At 66.3% G+C, this 16,797-nt stretch overlaps 2 protein-coding genes across 4 annotated transcripts in view; both read right to left on the bottom strand.

Moving 5' to 3' along the window:
• Positions 1-86: 86 nt before the first annotated feature.
• SEPTIN12 (septin 12) lies at positions 87-10,650 on the bottom strand. 2 transcript variants are annotated; one of them, XM_084537476.1, is made up of 12 exons: positions 10,519-10,650; positions 7,382-8,350; positions 5,682-5,816; positions 2,320-2,505; positions 1,876-2,004; positions 1,696-1,777; positions 1,460-1,597; positions 1,270-1,387; positions 1,088-1,183; positions 906-1,002; positions 685-736; positions 87-539 (listed from the first exon to the last, which is right to left on the bottom strand). In XM_084537476.1, the coding sequence occupies exons 1-12, from the start codon at positions 10,571-10,573 to the stop codon at positions 395-397; spliced, it is 2,202 nt and encodes a 733-aa protein (XP_084393602.1). In that variant the 5' UTR covers positions 10,574-10,650; the 3' UTR covers positions 87-394. The 2 variants fall into 2 exon arrangements, with proteins under 2 accessions (XP_084393602.1, XP_084393603.1); XM_084537477.1 differs by lacking the exon at positions 5,682-5,816.
• A 2,623-nt stretch (positions 10,651-13,273) lies between these two features.
• RAB11FIP3 (RAB11 family interacting protein 3) overlaps positions 13,274-16,797 on the bottom strand; it is a 64,197-nt gene continuing 60,673 nt past the window's right edge. For both annotated transcript variants that reach the window (XM_084537429.1, XM_084537430.1), the window contains 2 exons: positions 16,275-16,415; positions 13,274-15,580 (listed from right to left, as the gene is read on the bottom strand). In XM_084537429.1, the coding sequence (XP_084393555.1) occupies positions 15,467-15,580; positions 16,275-16,415 (255 nt within the window). In that variant the 3' untranslated portion in view covers positions 13,274-15,466. The remainder of the gene's footprint in view (positions 15,581-16,274; positions 16,416-16,797) is intronic.

Genomic DNA, 16,797 nt, shown 5'->3' with positions numbered 1-16,797 from the left:
AGGGGACCCGCGCCCTGCTAGCCCCTGGAGACAGCACCGCGGCAGGGGGTGGTGGGGGGAGGATGACGATGGTGGATGCTGAAGGCTCCGGCTTCACCTTTAATGCCCCCGAGCGGGCTTCGGGGGATCCTGGTGAAGCCCGGTGGCGAGGCTGGGGGTGACTTGGGGACGGGGACACCCTGGGAGCCCCCTCTGCTCACATCCTTGAGCCAGCGTGGGCCGGGGGGGGGTGCGCGGCGTCCCCCTGCACCCGATGAGGTGTCCGGGGTTGGGGGAAGGTGACATTGGGGGGCGTGGGTCCGTCCCCAGCCGGCCAGCCAGAGGTGGCACGGGGCAGCACAGTCACTGGTGGGGCAGGGGACGGGCACCGCCACGGGGTTCGGGGTCCCAGGGCTCAGAGGTTGCTGTCGTCCTCGTCCTTGCCCGGCAGCCCGTTGGCGGGGCTCAGCGCCACCCGGTTGCTCTCGTTCAGCCGCCGCACGCGGTAGCTCTCGTAATGCACGTTGTGGGTGATGTCCTTCAGATCCTGCAGGTGGGACCTGCCCGGGGTGGCAGCGAGGAGGAAGGGCACCAAGTCACCATCACACACCGCCCCCGTGGTTGGGGGTGCCCCCCACCCCCCAACCTCACCCTGGGGTGCTCCAGCAGGGTCCTGGGCACCCCCAGCCCCGTTCCCCAGCTCACCGGATGAGCAGGTCCCGCAGCATGGGGAACTCGCAGTGCATCGGGTTCTCCACTGCAAGGCAAGACAGAGCAGGCTGTGGGGACCCCCTGGGTGGGCTGGGGGCCACCGGACCTCGGGCACAGCCCCACGCCACGGGGAGAGCAGGCAAGGGTGCACCCAGGGGTGCTGCTGCCCTTGAGGACACCCTGTTGGCACCCTGGTCCCCCTTGGCTGCCCTTACCTTCGATGATGCCCCACTTGGTCTTGCGGCCCAGCACCCGCCTGCCGTTCACCTGGTGCTCCTGGTCCGCCCCCACCACGGCGAACGGGATCTTCTCCTGCGGGCCCAGGGGTGCACGGTCACCCCAGGGTGCCACCGCGCTCCCCCCGGCCCCCAAAACGCCAGCATATCCCTGCCCTCACCCGAATCACGTTGTTGAGCAACCGGTCATCAGGGTCCTCGTCGAAGTCCTCCTGCGGGTACACGCTGATGGCATGGGCCTTCAGGTCCTGCTGGATCTGCGGGGTACGGGGTGTGAGATGGTGCTGGGCTGAGTTTGGGGGGGGGGGTGTCGGGACCGGGAACCCCCCGGGGGTGCCCTCACCCGTTGCTTGAACTCTGCCCGCTCCTCCAGGGTGAGCGTGTCGGCCTTGGCGATCACCGGCACCACGTTGACGATCTTGCTGAGCCTCCGCATGAACTCCAGGTCGAGGGGCCTCAGCCTGAGAGGGACGTCCGTCACCCTGCTGCCCCTCCGGCAGCACCCACGGGTGCCAGGGGTGGGTGGTACTCACCAGTGGCCCGTGGGGGGGACGAAGTACACGCAGCCATGGACCCTGGTGTCCGGGATCTTCCTCTTACGGGTGATGAGGATCTCCTCGCGCAGGTACCTCTCGTACTGCTCGTTGATGTACTTGATGATGGGGTCCCAGCTGGTGACGCAGGGACGGCATCAGAGAGCCCCACGGGGAGGGGGGGTTCACCCTCTCCCAAAATGCTGCCACCTCCCCCGCCCCCGCCCGCACCCTACCAGTTCTCGTTGTTGATCTGGTCCCCGAAGCCCGGCGTGTCCGTCACCGTCAGCTTCATCTTCACACCCTTCTCCTCGATGACTACGGGGCAGGTGGGGGTCAGGGGGCTCCGCGCATGAAGGAGGCTTCCCCTGCTTCTCCCCGGGGTTTAAGGGACACGACCGCACCGGTGGCCTTACCGTGGGTGACCGACTGCAGCTGCACCGTCTTGGGGATGCGCTCCTCCTGGCCGGGCTGCGAGGCTTTGCGGCTCACTTTGGACTTGAAGAGGGTGTTCACCATCGTGGACTTCCCCAGCCCGCTCTGCCCTGAGGGGACACCAGCGGCGCCGCTTTGTCCCCTCTGATGGTATTGATAACCCCTCTCCCTATGGTAACGCCTCGGTACCCACTTAGGAGCATCCCAGTCCCGCAGGACCAAGCTTGGGATGTTTCCCAGCTCCTGGTGCTGCAGGAAGCATCACCACTGTGTCACGCTACAGGATCCATCCTTCCCCAATTCATTGGTTTTTTTTTTGTTTTGTTTTGTTGTTTTTTTAATTTATTGTTAAAAGCCTGCTTCTTCCCATCCTCCCCCCGCACTGTGGCATCACGTTTCCAGCCACCAGCCCCGCGAGCGCTCACCGACGACCATGATGTTGAACTCGAAGCCCGTCTTCATGGTCTTGACCCTCATCTGGTCGAGCACAGCTTCGATCCCCACGTAGCCAAAGAGCTCATGCGCCCCCTTGCCGGGCGCAGCGCCCGGGGGCAGCTCCTCGAGCACGGCCGGCGCCTCCATGCTGCTCTCCTGCGGCTCCAGGCTGCTCCCTGCGCGGGGGCGAACGCGGGGTGAGCCCAGGGCTGCCGGGGAGCAGGGACAACCCCAAACCCCGTCCCCAGCTTGCTCCCGTGCCCCGTGGGACGCCCGGGCTGGCTGCTGCTCGCCTCACCGCCGTTACCCCAGCAGCAGCCGCGCCGGCGGGCACGCAGCCCCGGCGCATTCCTGGCAGCTGGTGAGGCAAAGCTCGGCAACGGGGCGCGCCGCCCCCCCGGCACCACGGGCAGAGGGGACGTGGGAGTCCCTTAGAGGCATCATTGGGGTGATTCTGCCCCAATGTGGGCCACCGAGCACCTGCATCCGCCCGAGCCCTCCACGATGCCACCCGCAGCTCGGCAAGCGGTGGAGTCACAAGCACCGGCACCCAGTCCCAGCCAGCAGCATCCTTCATTGTCACCCCGTGCCATGGCCAGCGGGCACCTCGTGGTGCAGCCCTGGTGTGCACGGGGGGGCTCCGGGCACGGCCCTGCACCCTGCTTTGCATCAGGCACCTGTAACCCAGGAGGGGAGCGCAGGCGGTGGCACTGCCACGGGTGCCAGCCCCGAGAGGGTGAAGGGTGGCAGTGCCACCACGGTGCCACCGGGTACCAGCAGGACCAGAGACAGCAGGCATGCAGCCAGAGCCCCTCGCCTTCCGCCCACCCCAGCCCTTTGTGTGGCGGCTTCCAGGGGCCCCCGAGCCCTCATCCCCCTCCTCCTCCTCCTCCTTCTCCTTTTCCCTCCCAGCACGGCCATTGTTCGGGTCCTACCTCTGCGACGCGACGTCCCCGCTCCCACGCAGCTGGCTGGGGACGGGGGGGGGGACCCCGGGTGTCCCCGTCCCCCGGTCCCTGCAGCTCCGCAGCCCGGTGCCGTCCCCTCCGGGGCTCAATCGCGGGCTGGCGCCCGGCTGCGCTCGCACATGCCCAGCATGGCAACAACCCTGCCTCCCCCGCCCCCCGCCCATGCACCGAGTTTGCCCGTTCTGAGCTCAGCCGGCACCAACGAGGACCCCAGCACAGCGACGCCCCCATCCCCAAACGGCACCCTGAGCACCCACGGCGTGGGTGGCCCCCGAGCACCCCCACCAGCTCCGTGGCACCTGGGGCTGTCCCCCCCACCCCGGGGCACCCACCTGGCACCGGGCGGTGGTGGGGGAAGCGCCGGGGACCCCCACACGCCCGGCGCTGCCCACCCCGCTGCCGCAGTGCCCCACGGCGCCTGCGTCCCCCAGCCCACGCCGCAGCCTCCCCGCCTGGCACATATGTGCCAGCCATCTCTTGGCGTTGGCGAGGCTCGAGCAGCAGCTTGCCGCCGGCCCAAGCTGCCGACGCAGCCACGTGCCACTTGTCCTGGGGACAGGGACCCGCAGGGTCCAGGAGGCAGACGGAGCGATGCGCTCGGTGCCGTGCGTCCCGGGGAGGGGGGGACCGGGTGCCCCGTGGCCACCAGTGGGCACGAGCCCACCTTGCTGGGTGGTGCTGGATCGACTGCACCTGCCAGGATAAAGCAGGTGACCGGGAAGGTGGCAGGGCTGGGGACAGCAGCGCTGCATGGCCTGGCGAGCAGCCGGCTGGGAGCACCCCAGGGTGCTGCGCACGCCGCCCTCCCGGGGGGAGATTTTATCTCTCCAAACCTGGCATGGCCCAGATCCCATCCGCCCACGGTACCACAGCGCCCTTGGTGGCACTGGCTGGGGCTTTCCTCGGAAATGTCAAAACAGCCCGGGACTTCCTGGTGACAGCCGTGACACCCAGCTGGCTGGGGGGGGGGACAGGCGGCAGGGTGCTGCCCGCAGCAGTGCCTGCTCCCGTGGGTGCCCAGCTTGGAGCAAGCTGGGGGGGCTCGTCCTGCCCTGCTCCCCACTCACCTCAGCACCACGCGGTGCCAGGACCCCCAGCTGCCCCCCACCCTGTCCCTGAGGTTGCCAGGACAGATTCGGAACCAAGCGACGCAGCCACTGCCTGCAGCCACCCCGACGGTGCCCCCACCCCCAGTCCCCAAGCCACAACCAGGAGGACGAGCGCCACCCGAGTGCCACCCCGAGCTCAGCGCAGGCAGGAGGAGCTGGGCCAGCCCCGAGCACCCCGCGTGTCCCCACCTCACCTCTGCTCCCCCAAGCAGGGAACACCCCCAGCGCCCCACAAAACCTCCCCACCTCCGCACCACCGCCACCCCAGGGTGCCCGGCCACCCCAGGCAGGGCGCAGCGCCTGCACCCTCACCTCCCGGGGCTGTGATACCCACGCAGGGGCTCCCAGCACGGCTGTCACCTCCTGCCCCATGCCGTGCCGTGCCGTGCCATGCCGGCGGCAGCGCCGAGCAGACACAAACAGCCGGAGGGGTGCGGGTGGAGCCACGCAGAGGCGCTGGGTGCTGCGCCCACGGCCCCCCGGTGCCGCAGGCGGCCCCGCCGCCCTCCGCCAGAAACCGCGGCCGAGAGCGCGGCGGCCGGGCGGCCCATGTGGGGCCATTAGGGAGCTCTTCATTATCTCTTCATGTGGCCCGGGATAATGGCTCCCTGTAGCCGGACCTGTTCCAGGGCTCATTTAGGATGGTTTATTTTCCAGGCAGGGACGAGTAAGCCCGGGTCCATGGTATCCCAGGATGGTTTAATTACTGATGCGGGGTTAATCGGCACGTTGGCCGGAGAAGCCTGTAATAAGCTCACAGGGGTGGAGGGAAGCAGCGATGGGAAAGGAGCTGAGCATCGCCGGGTGCAGGGAGCGCGGCCGAAAGGCTCGCAGGATGCAGCCAGTGAGCCTGCCCCTGTGGTGTGGGGACGGAGGGCTTTGGGGTGCAGATCCCCCACCCCTTACAAGAGCCCGTGGTGGCCATGCCGTGGTGACAGTGCCCACCGTGCCACGGCTGGTCCTCACCCTGCTGAGCGTGACCTAGAAACACCGCTCCCAACGCCACGCAGGACCCGAAGGGACAGCAGTGACCAGCCCCATCCACAGCTGGACCCGGAGCCGGGCTGGCCGTGGAGCTGCACCGGGCCGGGTGCCGCACACCCACCACAAGCAGAAGAGGAAGTGAGACCATGGGGCCCTGCTGCAGTGATAGGGACCAAAACCCTGCCATGACACCAAGCACCCTGCCCGCCAAGCATACAGGAACCGGGGCGCTCGCCCTGCCCCGGCACCCCGTGCCCGCCGGCCTCCCCACACGCCTCCATCTGCCCCTACCTCGGCTCCGGCCGTGTGGCTGCTCCACGAGCTGGTCACCGGGGCCGAATGGCTCCTGGGGTGCAAGGCAGGAGGGAGGCTGCAGCCCACGGCTCCTCCTCCGCTCCTCCTCCTCCTCCTCCTCGCCTCGGGGCCCTGCGTGGGTGATTGGGGTGCTCGGTGTGGAAGTGAAACACGGCGGCCGTGGAAGTGAAGCTCGGCGCTTCCCGAAAAAAAAAGAGTGGGCCCGAGCACACCACCAACAGCCCCCAACACCCAGGGCGAACTGTGGCTGCGTGCACCCGTGGGTGCCACTGGCTCAGGCCCTGGTGTCCCCCGGGAGAGGAACTGCCCCGTCCCCACCTCTTCCTGGCACAGGAGCCTCTGTCCCGGTGCCGGTGCCCACGCGCTGCCCTCCGTCTCGCGCCCGCTCCGCAGCCTGGCCCAGCCATGCCCGGCTCGGCCATCCCGTCACCAGCCCCCCTGACCCTGCTGTGTCCCCCCCAGCTCGGGTCCAGCCGGGCTGGCTCGGCCACGGGCATTGCTGCGGGATGATTCACTGCAGCCCGGAGCAGATGTATGGATGCCTTCGCGAGCGTTAGTACTTAGAGCCCCGGCGACGGCGGCTTTCAAGGCACCTGAGCGAGACAGGCAATGATCCCCAGGCGTGTAAACAGGCGGCCCCGGCGGCTGCGGCCGTGCCCCGGCCACCCCGGCGTCCTCCCTCCATCCCCGGGGCCGTGCCGTACTCGGGGCCGGACGCCTGGGCAGGCGGTGGGGGGAGGCAGCGCCAGGGATGCGCCGCGCCCAGGGCCCCCGTGGTGCCAGCGCATGAGGGGACACTTGGGGGGGCCCTGCCTGTGGTGGCAGGGGGCCACGGGCACATCCCACATCCCACGGGTGACAGCAAGAGCCATGAGCTGCAGCTGGGCACGTGGGCATCGCGCACCACACCGCTGGCACGGATGAAGCCACCGGTGCAGGGACAGCCTGGGGACGGGAGCGGTGGCTTGGGGACCCCAGGAGGGCTCGCTGGGGCTCTGCCGGGGGGGCCCCGCGGCCCCGCTTCCTCCCCACCCTTCCCGGGGCGCGGGTGGTGCGAGCATGTCAAAGCAGACCTTGGCCCCCCGCCACCTCCTCCGCCCCCGGGCCGCTGCGGGAAGGGAGGCAACAGGATCTGTCCCCGTGCCAAGGCGAGGAGGGATGAGGAGGGAAGAAAGCGCTGGACGCGGGACAAGATCGCAGCGATACGAGGCACGAGCGCGGCCCCGGCGCTCGGCGCTGTGGCGGATGCAGCACATGTGTCCCGACCTGTCTCCCCACGCCGGGGAAAACAATCAGTGCCGGGGGGCGGCGTGGAAAGCTCGCCAGGCACCCCGGGGCCGGGCGGGACGGGAGCACTGCCAGCACCGTGCTCGGCTCCGTGCCGTGCGGCCCCCCTGCCACGCGCCGTGCCGAGCCGTGCCAGGTTGAGCCCCGAAGCACCCAGCCCCGCAGCGCTGGGCACTGAGAAGGATGCAGGTGGGGACTGGTGACAGCGGCAGTGTCCCCAGCGGGTGTTTCAGGGCCAGCCTGGCACTGCCATGGCCACGTCCCCAGCACCAGCCGGGGTGGCTTGAGGTGGCACCAGCACCGGGGCACACAGCGCGCCTCGGGGCTCACCGACAGCAAAGGGGTCCCGGTGGGGACAGGAGGGAGGGACAGAGGGGAGCGACTCCTACCATGCTCCGGCGTCCCTGGGGTGCAGCAGCCGTCCGCAGCCTCACCGGGCCCCTGTGGCCCCACCGAGCTGGCACTGGAGGAGTTCCCCACGAGGGGACCGGTGCCAGTTCCATCCCTTGGTGCTGCTGGGGTCCCCGACATCAGCACCAGCCCCCCGAGGAAGGTGGGCTGGGAGCTCACTTGCACCGTCTGTGGCTGGGACACCAGCTTGAAGGGGGCTGCTTGGGGGGCTGGCAGCAGGGACAGCCCCTCCCCAGGGTCGGTGGCCATGGTGGCAGCAAGGGTGGCGTCCCCTGGGCCCCGGGGGGGCGGGCGGGCCAGGCGGGGGCTGGCACTGAGACAGACCCTGAGCTGCGTCCGGGGCGGCCCCGGAGCCACCTCAGTGGGTGAGGAGGAGGAAGAGGGGGAGGAAGGGCAGCAAGCACGGGGCTGGGTGATGGGACTGCGGGCACCCCACGGCAGCGGGGGGCGCGAGGCCGGCGGGGGGACCCCCGGCTCCTCGGCGATGTGCAGGTCCAGCGCCGGCAGCGAGCCGTGGCCGGTGGCCACGTGGAGGGGACGCTCTGGCTCCGCCAGGAAGACGCTGCCGTGGGACGGCACCTTCTTCAGGCCGGGGCTGGTGGCCGGGGGGGCTCCCGGCGGCCGGGGGGGCGCGGGGCTCTCCAGGCTGGAGGAGGAGCTGCGCAGGCTCTCGCCGTCGCTGCCTGGCCCCGGGCGGGTCTGGAAGGAGGCGACGCGGGCGATGCCGCTGCCGCTGGGGCCCCGGTTGGTGGCGAGGCTGGCGCTGAGCTGGCTCCGCAGCAGCGGGCTGTGGGACGGGCTGGGGCCGCTGCCCATGCGGGGCGCGGGGCTGGGCTGCAGCAACCGGTGGCTCTCGACGGCACCCGAGGGCAGCGGGGACGCAGCGGGGGAGCCGGGCACCTCGTCCACATCCTCCGTGTCCTCCGCCTCAAACGACTTCTTGAGCGCTGGGTGAGAGAGAGGTGGTGTGAGGGTGGCACCCGACGGCACGGCTGAGCCCGGAGCTCATCAGACACCCCCTGCCCCGTGTACCCAGAGTCCCCCCCCGTGCAGCCGGGTGCCAAAGAGCCGTTTGTGAGCCCGGCCCGGATGGGAAACCGGATCGCTGCGGCCGGCCCCACGGCATTGTTCTCCCCGGCTTATCTGCGGGCCGGCCGGCCGGTGCCGCTGCCTCCCCGGCTCCCCCGCGCAGCACACTGCCCGCTTTATTCCCCTGTAAGGGATCCGGCCCTGCGTAACCAGATCCCCGCCGGACCCTCTCGTCCCGCATCCCTCAGGAGCACAGCTCCAGCTGCGGGCACCAGCGCTGAGGATTCCTGCCCTGTTCCAGGGCGTTAACCCTGAAGCCTACTGATGGCGAGGCGGGCCAGCGCTATCGCTACGTGCAGCGGTAACGTTACAGGGCACGTGCTCAGCCTCTGCGGACCCCCACAGCCCTGCCAATGGCTCTTCCACTTCCCCACGAGCAGCAGGCGGGAGGCTTCACGGATCTATCCGCAACCACCAGCCCACGCCGCGTCACCGGGGCTCCTGTCGGTGCAAACGCGCCTCCCGCTTCCCCCGCGCGCCCCCCACCCACTCGCAGCCCTTTGGGCATCGCAGCAAGCTGGCTGCGGAGCAAAGCCTCCTGCCACGGGGCGTTTGGCAGCGGCGGGGGGCGAGCCGGGGCCCAGGCCGGGCACCCCGCTCCCCCGGGGGCAGCGATCCCTCACGGCCCGGCCAGGCACCGCCGCGGTGGGTCTGAGCAGCCGGGACCCCCGCGAAGCCCCCGCGGGCAGGAAGCGCCTTCGCAGGGCGGCCACCCCCTCCTTCCCTCCCTCCTTTCCTCCCTCCTTCCCTCTCTCGGCAGCGCGGGGCCCCCCGGGAGCCGTGTTCCTGCCAGATCTGCCAAAGCGGCACCGTTTGGTGCCGGCTCCCCACAGAGAGCTCCCACCGAGCGCTGCCTGCGGTGGGGAGCCCCACACGGTGCCCCGTCCTCCCCGCCGTGCCGCCACGTGCACCGGCGCGAGGCCACCCTCGTCCTCCTCTTCCTCGGCCCCATCCCCTGGCTTGGCCACGGCCCCATCGGTGCTGGGGGCAGTGGGGTGATGGGGTGGGGGCCAAGGGGTGGAGGCGATGGGATGGGGGCCGTGGGGTGGGGGCAAAGGGGACCTGGCCAGGGGCGATGGGGCTGGGCTGGGTCTCGCTGCCCTGTCCCCTCCTCAGGTCACTGGCCCCGTGCCCGGGGCTGGGCAGAGGTCAGGGGCCGGGGCAGCGGGTGATGCTAATAACAGCTCTCCGCCGGGCAGGTATTTCCCAGGCAGCCAGGCTGCCGGGGGCGGTGGGGACACGGGGGCGGTGGGGACACGGGGGGGGGCGGCTCCCCCCACTCTGCTCCTCTCTCCATCGCCGCAGCCCGGGGGTACCCCAAACCGCCTCCTTTTACCCCAAATCTTCCCCAGCCCTGAGCCACCCTCGCCATCCTCCGCCCGGCCGCGGTGCCCGGAGCCAGGGGCAGGGCGGGGGCGGCGGAGCAGCCCCGGGGGGGCCGGGGTAGGTGCTCGCATTCCTCCCCGGCGAGGGCAGCAGCAGCCCCAGCGTCAGGTTTCGCCGCCCGCTCCTCCCCACCCTGCCCCTTCCCAAGCCCCTGCCCCGACCCGCCGCGGCCTCCGGCGAGCAGCGAGGGAGGATTTGGGGCCGAAAGTAAAAAGAAAAAAAAAAAAAAAAAGAAAAAAAAGGAAAAGGAAAAAAAAAAAAAAAAAAAGAAAAAGAAAGAAAAAGAAAAAAGGAAAGAAAGGAAAAAGAAAAGGAAAAAAACTTCTCGGTGCTATCGGGCTCCCCGTGCCCGGCCCCATTGAGCAGCGATGGGTGGGAGCGCAACGCGGGACGCGGGGTGCACGCGTGGGGGAGCGCACACGCCCCCCCCCCCCCCGAGTGTGTATGTACACACACACACATGCACACACACGTGTAAATGCACACACAAACACACACAAACACATGCACGCTCCCCTTCCCGGACCGAGCCCAGCCCCGCGCACCCACCCGTGAGCGCAGCCCCGAGTGGGGGTCTGGGGGGCAGCGGGGTCCCGGGGGAGGATTTGGGGGGGCTGGGGAGGGGGCGTCCCGGCCTCACCTTCGAAGTCGGAGAGGATCCCGTCCAGGTGCTCCTTGACCGAGAGCCGGGCCATGGGCGCGGGGGGCCGCGGGGCTGCACCGCATGGGAACCGGAGCGGAACCGGAGCGGAACCGGAGCAGCGCAGCCCGGACCGGGACGGCGGCGGCTGCCCCGGGCTGTGCGGGCGAGCAGGCGAAGGAGGAGGGGAAAGGAGCGGGAGGAGGGGAGGGGAGGGCTGCAGGGGGCGGGGGCGGCGGGGGGAGGTGCTGCCCTCGCCCCCGCCCCGGCCGGACCCCCCCACCCGCTTCCCCGGGCCAGGCTTGGGGGGCTCCGGTGGTCCCAACCCCGCCAGCCCCACCCCACGGCTGCCCTGGGATGCTGCACCCCTCGCCCCCCACGGATGGGGTCACCCGTGGGTGCTGGAGGAGGACGGGACCCCCCCCGCCACCCACAAGGTGGGCGTGCAGAGCGGTGGCCAGAGCTGGGGACCCCCCCGCCTGGCCCTGCAGCCCCCATGTAAAGGGGGCACCAAGCGGCCCTGCCCCACGCTGCCCCCTCCCAGGGATGCTCCCAGCACCCGCCTTGGCGCTGCTCAATGTGGGGGTCCCGGGTGGGCGGGGGTCCTGGGGGTCCCGGGTGGGCTGTGCGCCGCAGGCCAGGGATTTCCTGCTTGGAGCAAGAGGAGGAAAACCTGGTGGCGCAGGCAAGCCGCCTGTTGTCACCTCCTCGCCAGGTATTTGGGTGCCCACTCGGTGTTACTGTCCCCTGTCCTGCATCCTGGAGCATCCCTGGGGACCGGCCACCAGCCGCAGGGACCCGCGCTCCCCGCCAGCATCCCGGGGTGCAGCCCAAGGTGAGTGCCAAGGGGCAGCACCGATGGGCGAGGGGCTGCCCCCCGATAGCCCCGCGGGGTGCTCGAGGGGGGCACCAAGGGTTAAGCCGCCCCCTCCCGGTCCCCAGCCCCAGCAAGGGAGATTGGCAGCAGATGTGGAAGGGAAGGAGCTGGAAATCCCTTCTCCAAACAGGGTCCCGCAGCGCCAGCCCTGCTCCTCACCACCCTCCAGCCGCATGGCCGAGAGTAAACACCCGGCGGCTGCAGCGCATTCCTGCGCTGGGCCCGGGCTGGGGGCTGCAGCCCCACGCCCCCGTCCCCACGGGGAGCCCACAGGTGCAGCCCCGGTGCCGTGTCCTCACCCAGGGGTGCAGGACATGACCGCAGTGTAGTCCCGGCCACATTTGGGGGCTTTCGGAGGTGCCCGCTGGCTCCCCAACGAAGGGTCTGGCGGTGCTGCAGTGTGCTCCATGAGGCCGGGGTGATTTATTTTCACCCATGGAGCCGAGCCAGCGCTGGGCTCGGTGTGCCCGACCCGAGGAAGGCAGCAGCAGGGTGGCCACAGGGCCGGCACCGTGGCCACGGTCGGGGCTCGCGGCGCACCCATGGCAGGGCCAGAAGGGCCGGAGCGCGGTGGTGGTGGTGCGAGGAGCCTTGCAGAAGCTGCCGAGCGGCCCCAAGGAGTTTTGGAGCCGCGACAGCCCCGCAAAGCCATAAAGCTATTGAAAAAGTGTTTGTTTAAACGCACTTCTGTTTTTTTAAGAGCTCTTCAAAGCTGCCCGAGGTGGGCTGGGGTGGCCCGCAGCCGCCGGGCGCTGCCGACATCCAGAAGAGCTCGGGTGCTTCAGAGCCGCTGCAAACACCTAGGAGGCATTTCACAGGTGAAGAAGGGTTTTAGAGGAGTTTTGGAGCTGCTTTCAGCTCCACAAAGCTGCACGGAGCTGTTCCAGAGCCGCTCACACCTTTTCAGTGCCCTTTGGGGGAGGTTTCGAACCACTCAGAGAAGCTTATGGCCATCATTGAGAGGTTTTAATGCTGTTGAGAGGGATCTTAGAAGGGTTTGGAGGCAATTTAGGGGCCTCACAGAGGGCTTCAGAGCACTTGAGACACCTCAGAGCCATTCACAGGAGGCTTGGAGTGCTACAGAGCTGCTAAAGTTTTTTTGTGTGTGGTTTTTTTTTTTTTTTTTTTTTTTTTTTGAATGCATTTTGAGCTATTTCAAGGAGTTGTAAAAGTTTGAGGAGCTCAAGAGCTACTTCGAGCCGCTCCAAGCAGCTTTAGCTCCTCGGTGCCTTACGGGGCTGGTTGGAGGAGGCTCTTGGAGCAATTCAAGTGCTTCAGCACTGCCCTGAGCTCTGTCCTTGCAGCGTTTTGGGCTGTTCAGAGGTATTTTAGGGCTTCTTGAAGTGACTGCATGCCATGCAGAGCTGTTTACTCACCGGATTTCTAGAGCAGCCTCAGGCTGGCTAAGCTCAAGTTATTTTTTGGAGGCATTTTAAAGGGCTTTCTAGAGGCGCTTAGAGAAATCCTAGCATCCATTTGAGCTGTTTGCAGGGTTGTAGGTCGCTCTGTGGCTCTCCAGAGGTGTTTGAGGGATGCTCCGAGCCGTTTTCTTGCTGCTGGGAGCAGTTTGGAGCAGGATGGAGCGGTTTGCAGGGAGCTTGGTGCTGTGCCGGGGCTGCTCGGAGGCGTTTCACAGCATCCAGAGGCACTCGGAGCTCTTTGCAGCAGCTTCGAGTGCTCCGGGGCTGCTTGGGTGAGTTTGCAGCACTGCAGGGCTGTTTCCAACCCTGGAGTTGCTCAGAGGGGATTTGCACATTGGAGCCCTTTGGGGCAGCCCTTTGGGCCCAGCCTCCCCCTCCCCGGCCCCTTTCTGCCTCCCACAGCCTCCCCCCAAGGTGCAGGGGAACCTCCCAGAGCTGCTGGAAAGAAAGGCAGGGGGCAGGAATGGTAACAGCTTTTAATCAGACAAGAATCGATACATCATTTAAGACAATACTGTTTTCGCCTCTTTTGGGACTTCCTTCACATACCGGCGGGGAAAGAGGAACATTTTGGGGAAGTACAGGGTTTTTTTTTGTGTTTTTTTTTTTTTTCTTTCTTTTTTTCATAGGGACTTTAAAGCATGGTGAATGTGCAAGTCAGTGCTTTGTTTGCTTAAAACTTTTTCCCGGTGCTTATTTACAGTTACAGTACCTCTTTGTGAGCGACAGGAAAAAAGACGATTGTATTAACTGGGGATCCGTGATCCCAAGTCGAGAAAGGCAGATCTCCGATATTTATATATTTATACATATATATATATATAATGCTTTTGTGTATACACAGATACATTTCTCTCTTCTTTAAAGTATTAAAAAAATGATCAACCTTCATTCTATAAAAATACCTACTCTACAAGATAGAAAAATTTCCCTCTCCAAGTATACACTGATTTACACCCAAAGCTTCTCTGGAAATGTACATTACGTGGCTTCCTCCCGCGGGCCGGGCACGGCACGGTGTCCTCGGCGAAGAGGCGCAGGAGGGCTCGGCGCGGGGCCGGTGGCAGGGGGGACGTGGCTCTGGGGAGCAGAAAAGCCTCCGGGGACCCGGCCCGGGCTAAGGCTGCGGCGTCTGCCACCGCTCCTGGCTCGTCGTGCCCCGGGGGAGAAGCCCACCGCCGGCTGCTCTAACACCACGCCAGCGCAGGAGGAGCCGCGGTGCGTGCTCGGCGCTGTCACGCTTGGAAGCATTTTGGGGAGGAGAAGACCCCTCTCCCCAAACCAGCGGCCAAGAGATCGCTGTGGCTTCTGTTTTCGGACCGCTCTGGCATTTCTAAACCCTGACGAGCAGGAGAAATAAGCACTGCTGCGGGCCCGATGTGCTAACAGAAGGCAGATCCTCGGCAGCCCGCTGGCCTGCCTCCTCCCGGGAGCGGCGAGGAGCAGGTGGGGGTGAGCGGCTGCTCCCCACGGCCATGCCACGGCCGCCTGCGCACTGAGAGCTGCCCGGTGTAAACATGGCTTTTGTTTCCCAGGGAGCTGCTGATTTATTCTCTGGCCAGAGACCCCTTCTACCCAGCGGGCTGGGCTGAGAAATCGGAGCGGCCGCCTCATCCCAGGGCGAGGAGCGGTGGCTGGAGCAGGCTCTCCCTCCAGGACCGTCACTGGCAGAGCCCTGCTCCGGGCTGGGGCCCCTGGGAGGCCACGGGGAGAGCTCAGCCCTCGCGTGGTGGTCGCAGCCTTTCCCCGGTGCCAGGAGGTGGGACGGGCAGCACCGCCGTGCCCGCAGCTGGGGTGGACACGCGGGCACGTGGAGGAGGGTGGTCGCTCTGCCGGGCCGCACGCCGGGGCCGTGAGAGCAGAGGGAAGAGAGCCACAGACAGCAAAAATAAATAAGGAGGCAGGTGACAAGCTGCACTCACGCCCTGCACCAAGGACGGCCGCTCCCCTGCCTCTTTCTGCCACCGGTGAGTGAGCGAGCAGCCAGCTCTCTGCACGCAACCCGTTCCCAAGCGAAAGCAGCAGGGCAAGGATTAACTGCGCCAGCTGGATGAGGACATTTGCATTAAGTTAATTTAAAAAAAAAAAAAAATCTACAAGTCCAGGACAAGTTTCCCTCTTTCCCAGATCTGCCCCAGTGAGTGAGTGTGTCACGGACACTTTGGCAAAGCAGATGCTTGGGCTGGACAGGGCAGCAAGGGAAAACGTCAGCTCCAGCGCTTCCTTCTCCATCCCGTGACCCTGCAAGTTTGGAGGAGCCCCCTCCTCACACCCTGGTGTCGGCCCCGTGTGTCAGAGGGTCTGCCACCGCCCTCGGGACAGTTCCCACCAGGCACAGCCGCCGGCCAGCTCTGCTGGTAGCGGGGCTGGGACAGGTCCTCCTCACGGCTGTCCGTTGCCTGTACTTCTTCTCCAGGTTCCCTTTCACCCCTCGAAGCCGTGAGGGTCTCAAAATAACGGAGTCAGACCACAAAGCCTTGCTGCTGGGTTTCTGTTTCCCCGGTCCGCTGGCTGGCTCACCCCCCGACCCGACGCGATGCTTCCTTGTGCCTTCATCCAGAGCAAAGACGTTTCAAGTCCCTCTTTCTCCTCTCAGAGCACCAAATCCACACCCATCGAAGAGTGCGCAGCCCGCGGCTCTCGGCCGCCCTTACTTCACTTCCAGGATGGAGGGGTTTGTCTCCATGATGGCCACGATGATCCTGTCGATGTAGTCCTGCAGGCGGAAGTTGATCTCCTCTTGCTTTTGAATCGCTTCCATGAGCTGCGAGGGGGAGAGAGAAAGGGAGAAGCGGTCACCGCCGCCCTGGGACAGCAGCAGGGTTCCTTGCCCTGGAGCAGACATCAGGCAGAAGTTTCCCCCTTTTTCTCCGCCCCCCCTCCAAGGATTCTCCCTGATGGATGCTCCCAGGCTCCCCAAACCCTGCACGTGGGGCTTGGCCAAAAAAACAGAGGCCCCTGGCAGACGTGCTCGTTTCTCTGGGGCTGCCCCCAGGGCTCAGGGTTCAAAAGATTGAATTCTGGCACTTGTGTGGGCTCTCCCACCGGTGTCTGGGTGCAGCCACTGGAGCAGGGACAGCATGTGCCACAGGAGAAGTGAAGATCCAGGCTCTCCAGGGTAGATGTCCCAGCTGCCTGGGCTTTTGGGACACCTACAGACAGCCAGGCACACCCCGTGCCTGCTGCTGCGTCCCAGGAGAGGAAGGCAAAGTTAGATTGGAAAGGAGCAGCTTCCCCGGCTCCCAGGAACGAGGGCTGGCAGGCAGGGCAAGTCCCAAATGCTCTTTAAATTGTTGCATGGGTATTTCTTTGCTCCTGACAGCTTTCAGGTGGATTTGAGGAGTGAGCAGAACCACAGGCACCGCCACATCGGCTTCTGCCAGGCTGAGAGGGGAGGAGAAGCTCCAGCCACCCTGGGAAGATGCAGTTTGAGCAAAGCAGCTCCCAGCGGCACCTACCTCGTCTCTGGAGACCGAGCTGATCTCAGCTGCCAGGGATTCAGAGAAGGAGGCTGAGAAGAGGTTCTTGGCTCCCTGGATGCTCAAGTTAATGATCTGCCCATTCAGCTCGTCGTTCTGCTCCTTCAGGTTCCTGTTATCCTGTTCGCAACAGACATCGGATCAGGTATCTGATATGGTATCTGATATAGCAGAACAGGTATCAGACGCCGCGTGGTGTCCCAAAGCAGACCTGTTTGACCCCCACCACACATCTGGGGAAGGCAGGGGCTGTCCTCGAAGCCAGCAGCTCCCAGAACGCCAGGAGCAGCACACGGTCTCCTGGCTCTGGCTCAGGAGAGCCTGGAGAACCTTTGGAAACATGAAATGTCCTGAGCAGACCCAGGGTGTCCTTCAGAGGAAGGATCCCACCTCTCCTGTCCCAGAGCAGGGCAAGAAGCAGCAGGATGCTGGATCCACGGCCAGCTCCTCAGAGGGGAGCATCCAGCAAGCGAGGAGCTGGGCACCCCTCGCTCTGTCGAGG

Source organism: Aythya ferina (genome assembly GCF_964211825.1).
Source record: "Aythya ferina genome assembly, chromosome: 15".
Classification (NCBI taxonomy): Eukaryota; Metazoa; Chordata; class Aves; order Anseriformes; family Anatidae; genus Aythya; species Aythya ferina.
This window is presented reverse-complemented; position numbering and strand designations above follow the sequence as displayed.

Excerpts from the sequence above, each read along its gene's own strand:
- SEPTIN12 (XM_084537476.1), bottom strand. The coding sequence starts at position 10,573 with ATGGCCCGGCTCTCGGTCAAGGAGCACCTGGACGGGATCCTCTCCGAC. Across the intron at positions 2,005-2,319 it reads GTTCAACATCATGGTCGTCG|GGCAGAGCGGGCTGGGGAAG; the intron begins GTGAGCGCTCGC and ends GTGTCCCCTCAG. Across the intron at positions 737-905 it reads CAAGTGGGGCATCATCGAAG|TGGAGAACCCGATGCACTGC; the intron begins GTAAGGGCAGCC and ends CTTGCCTTGCAG.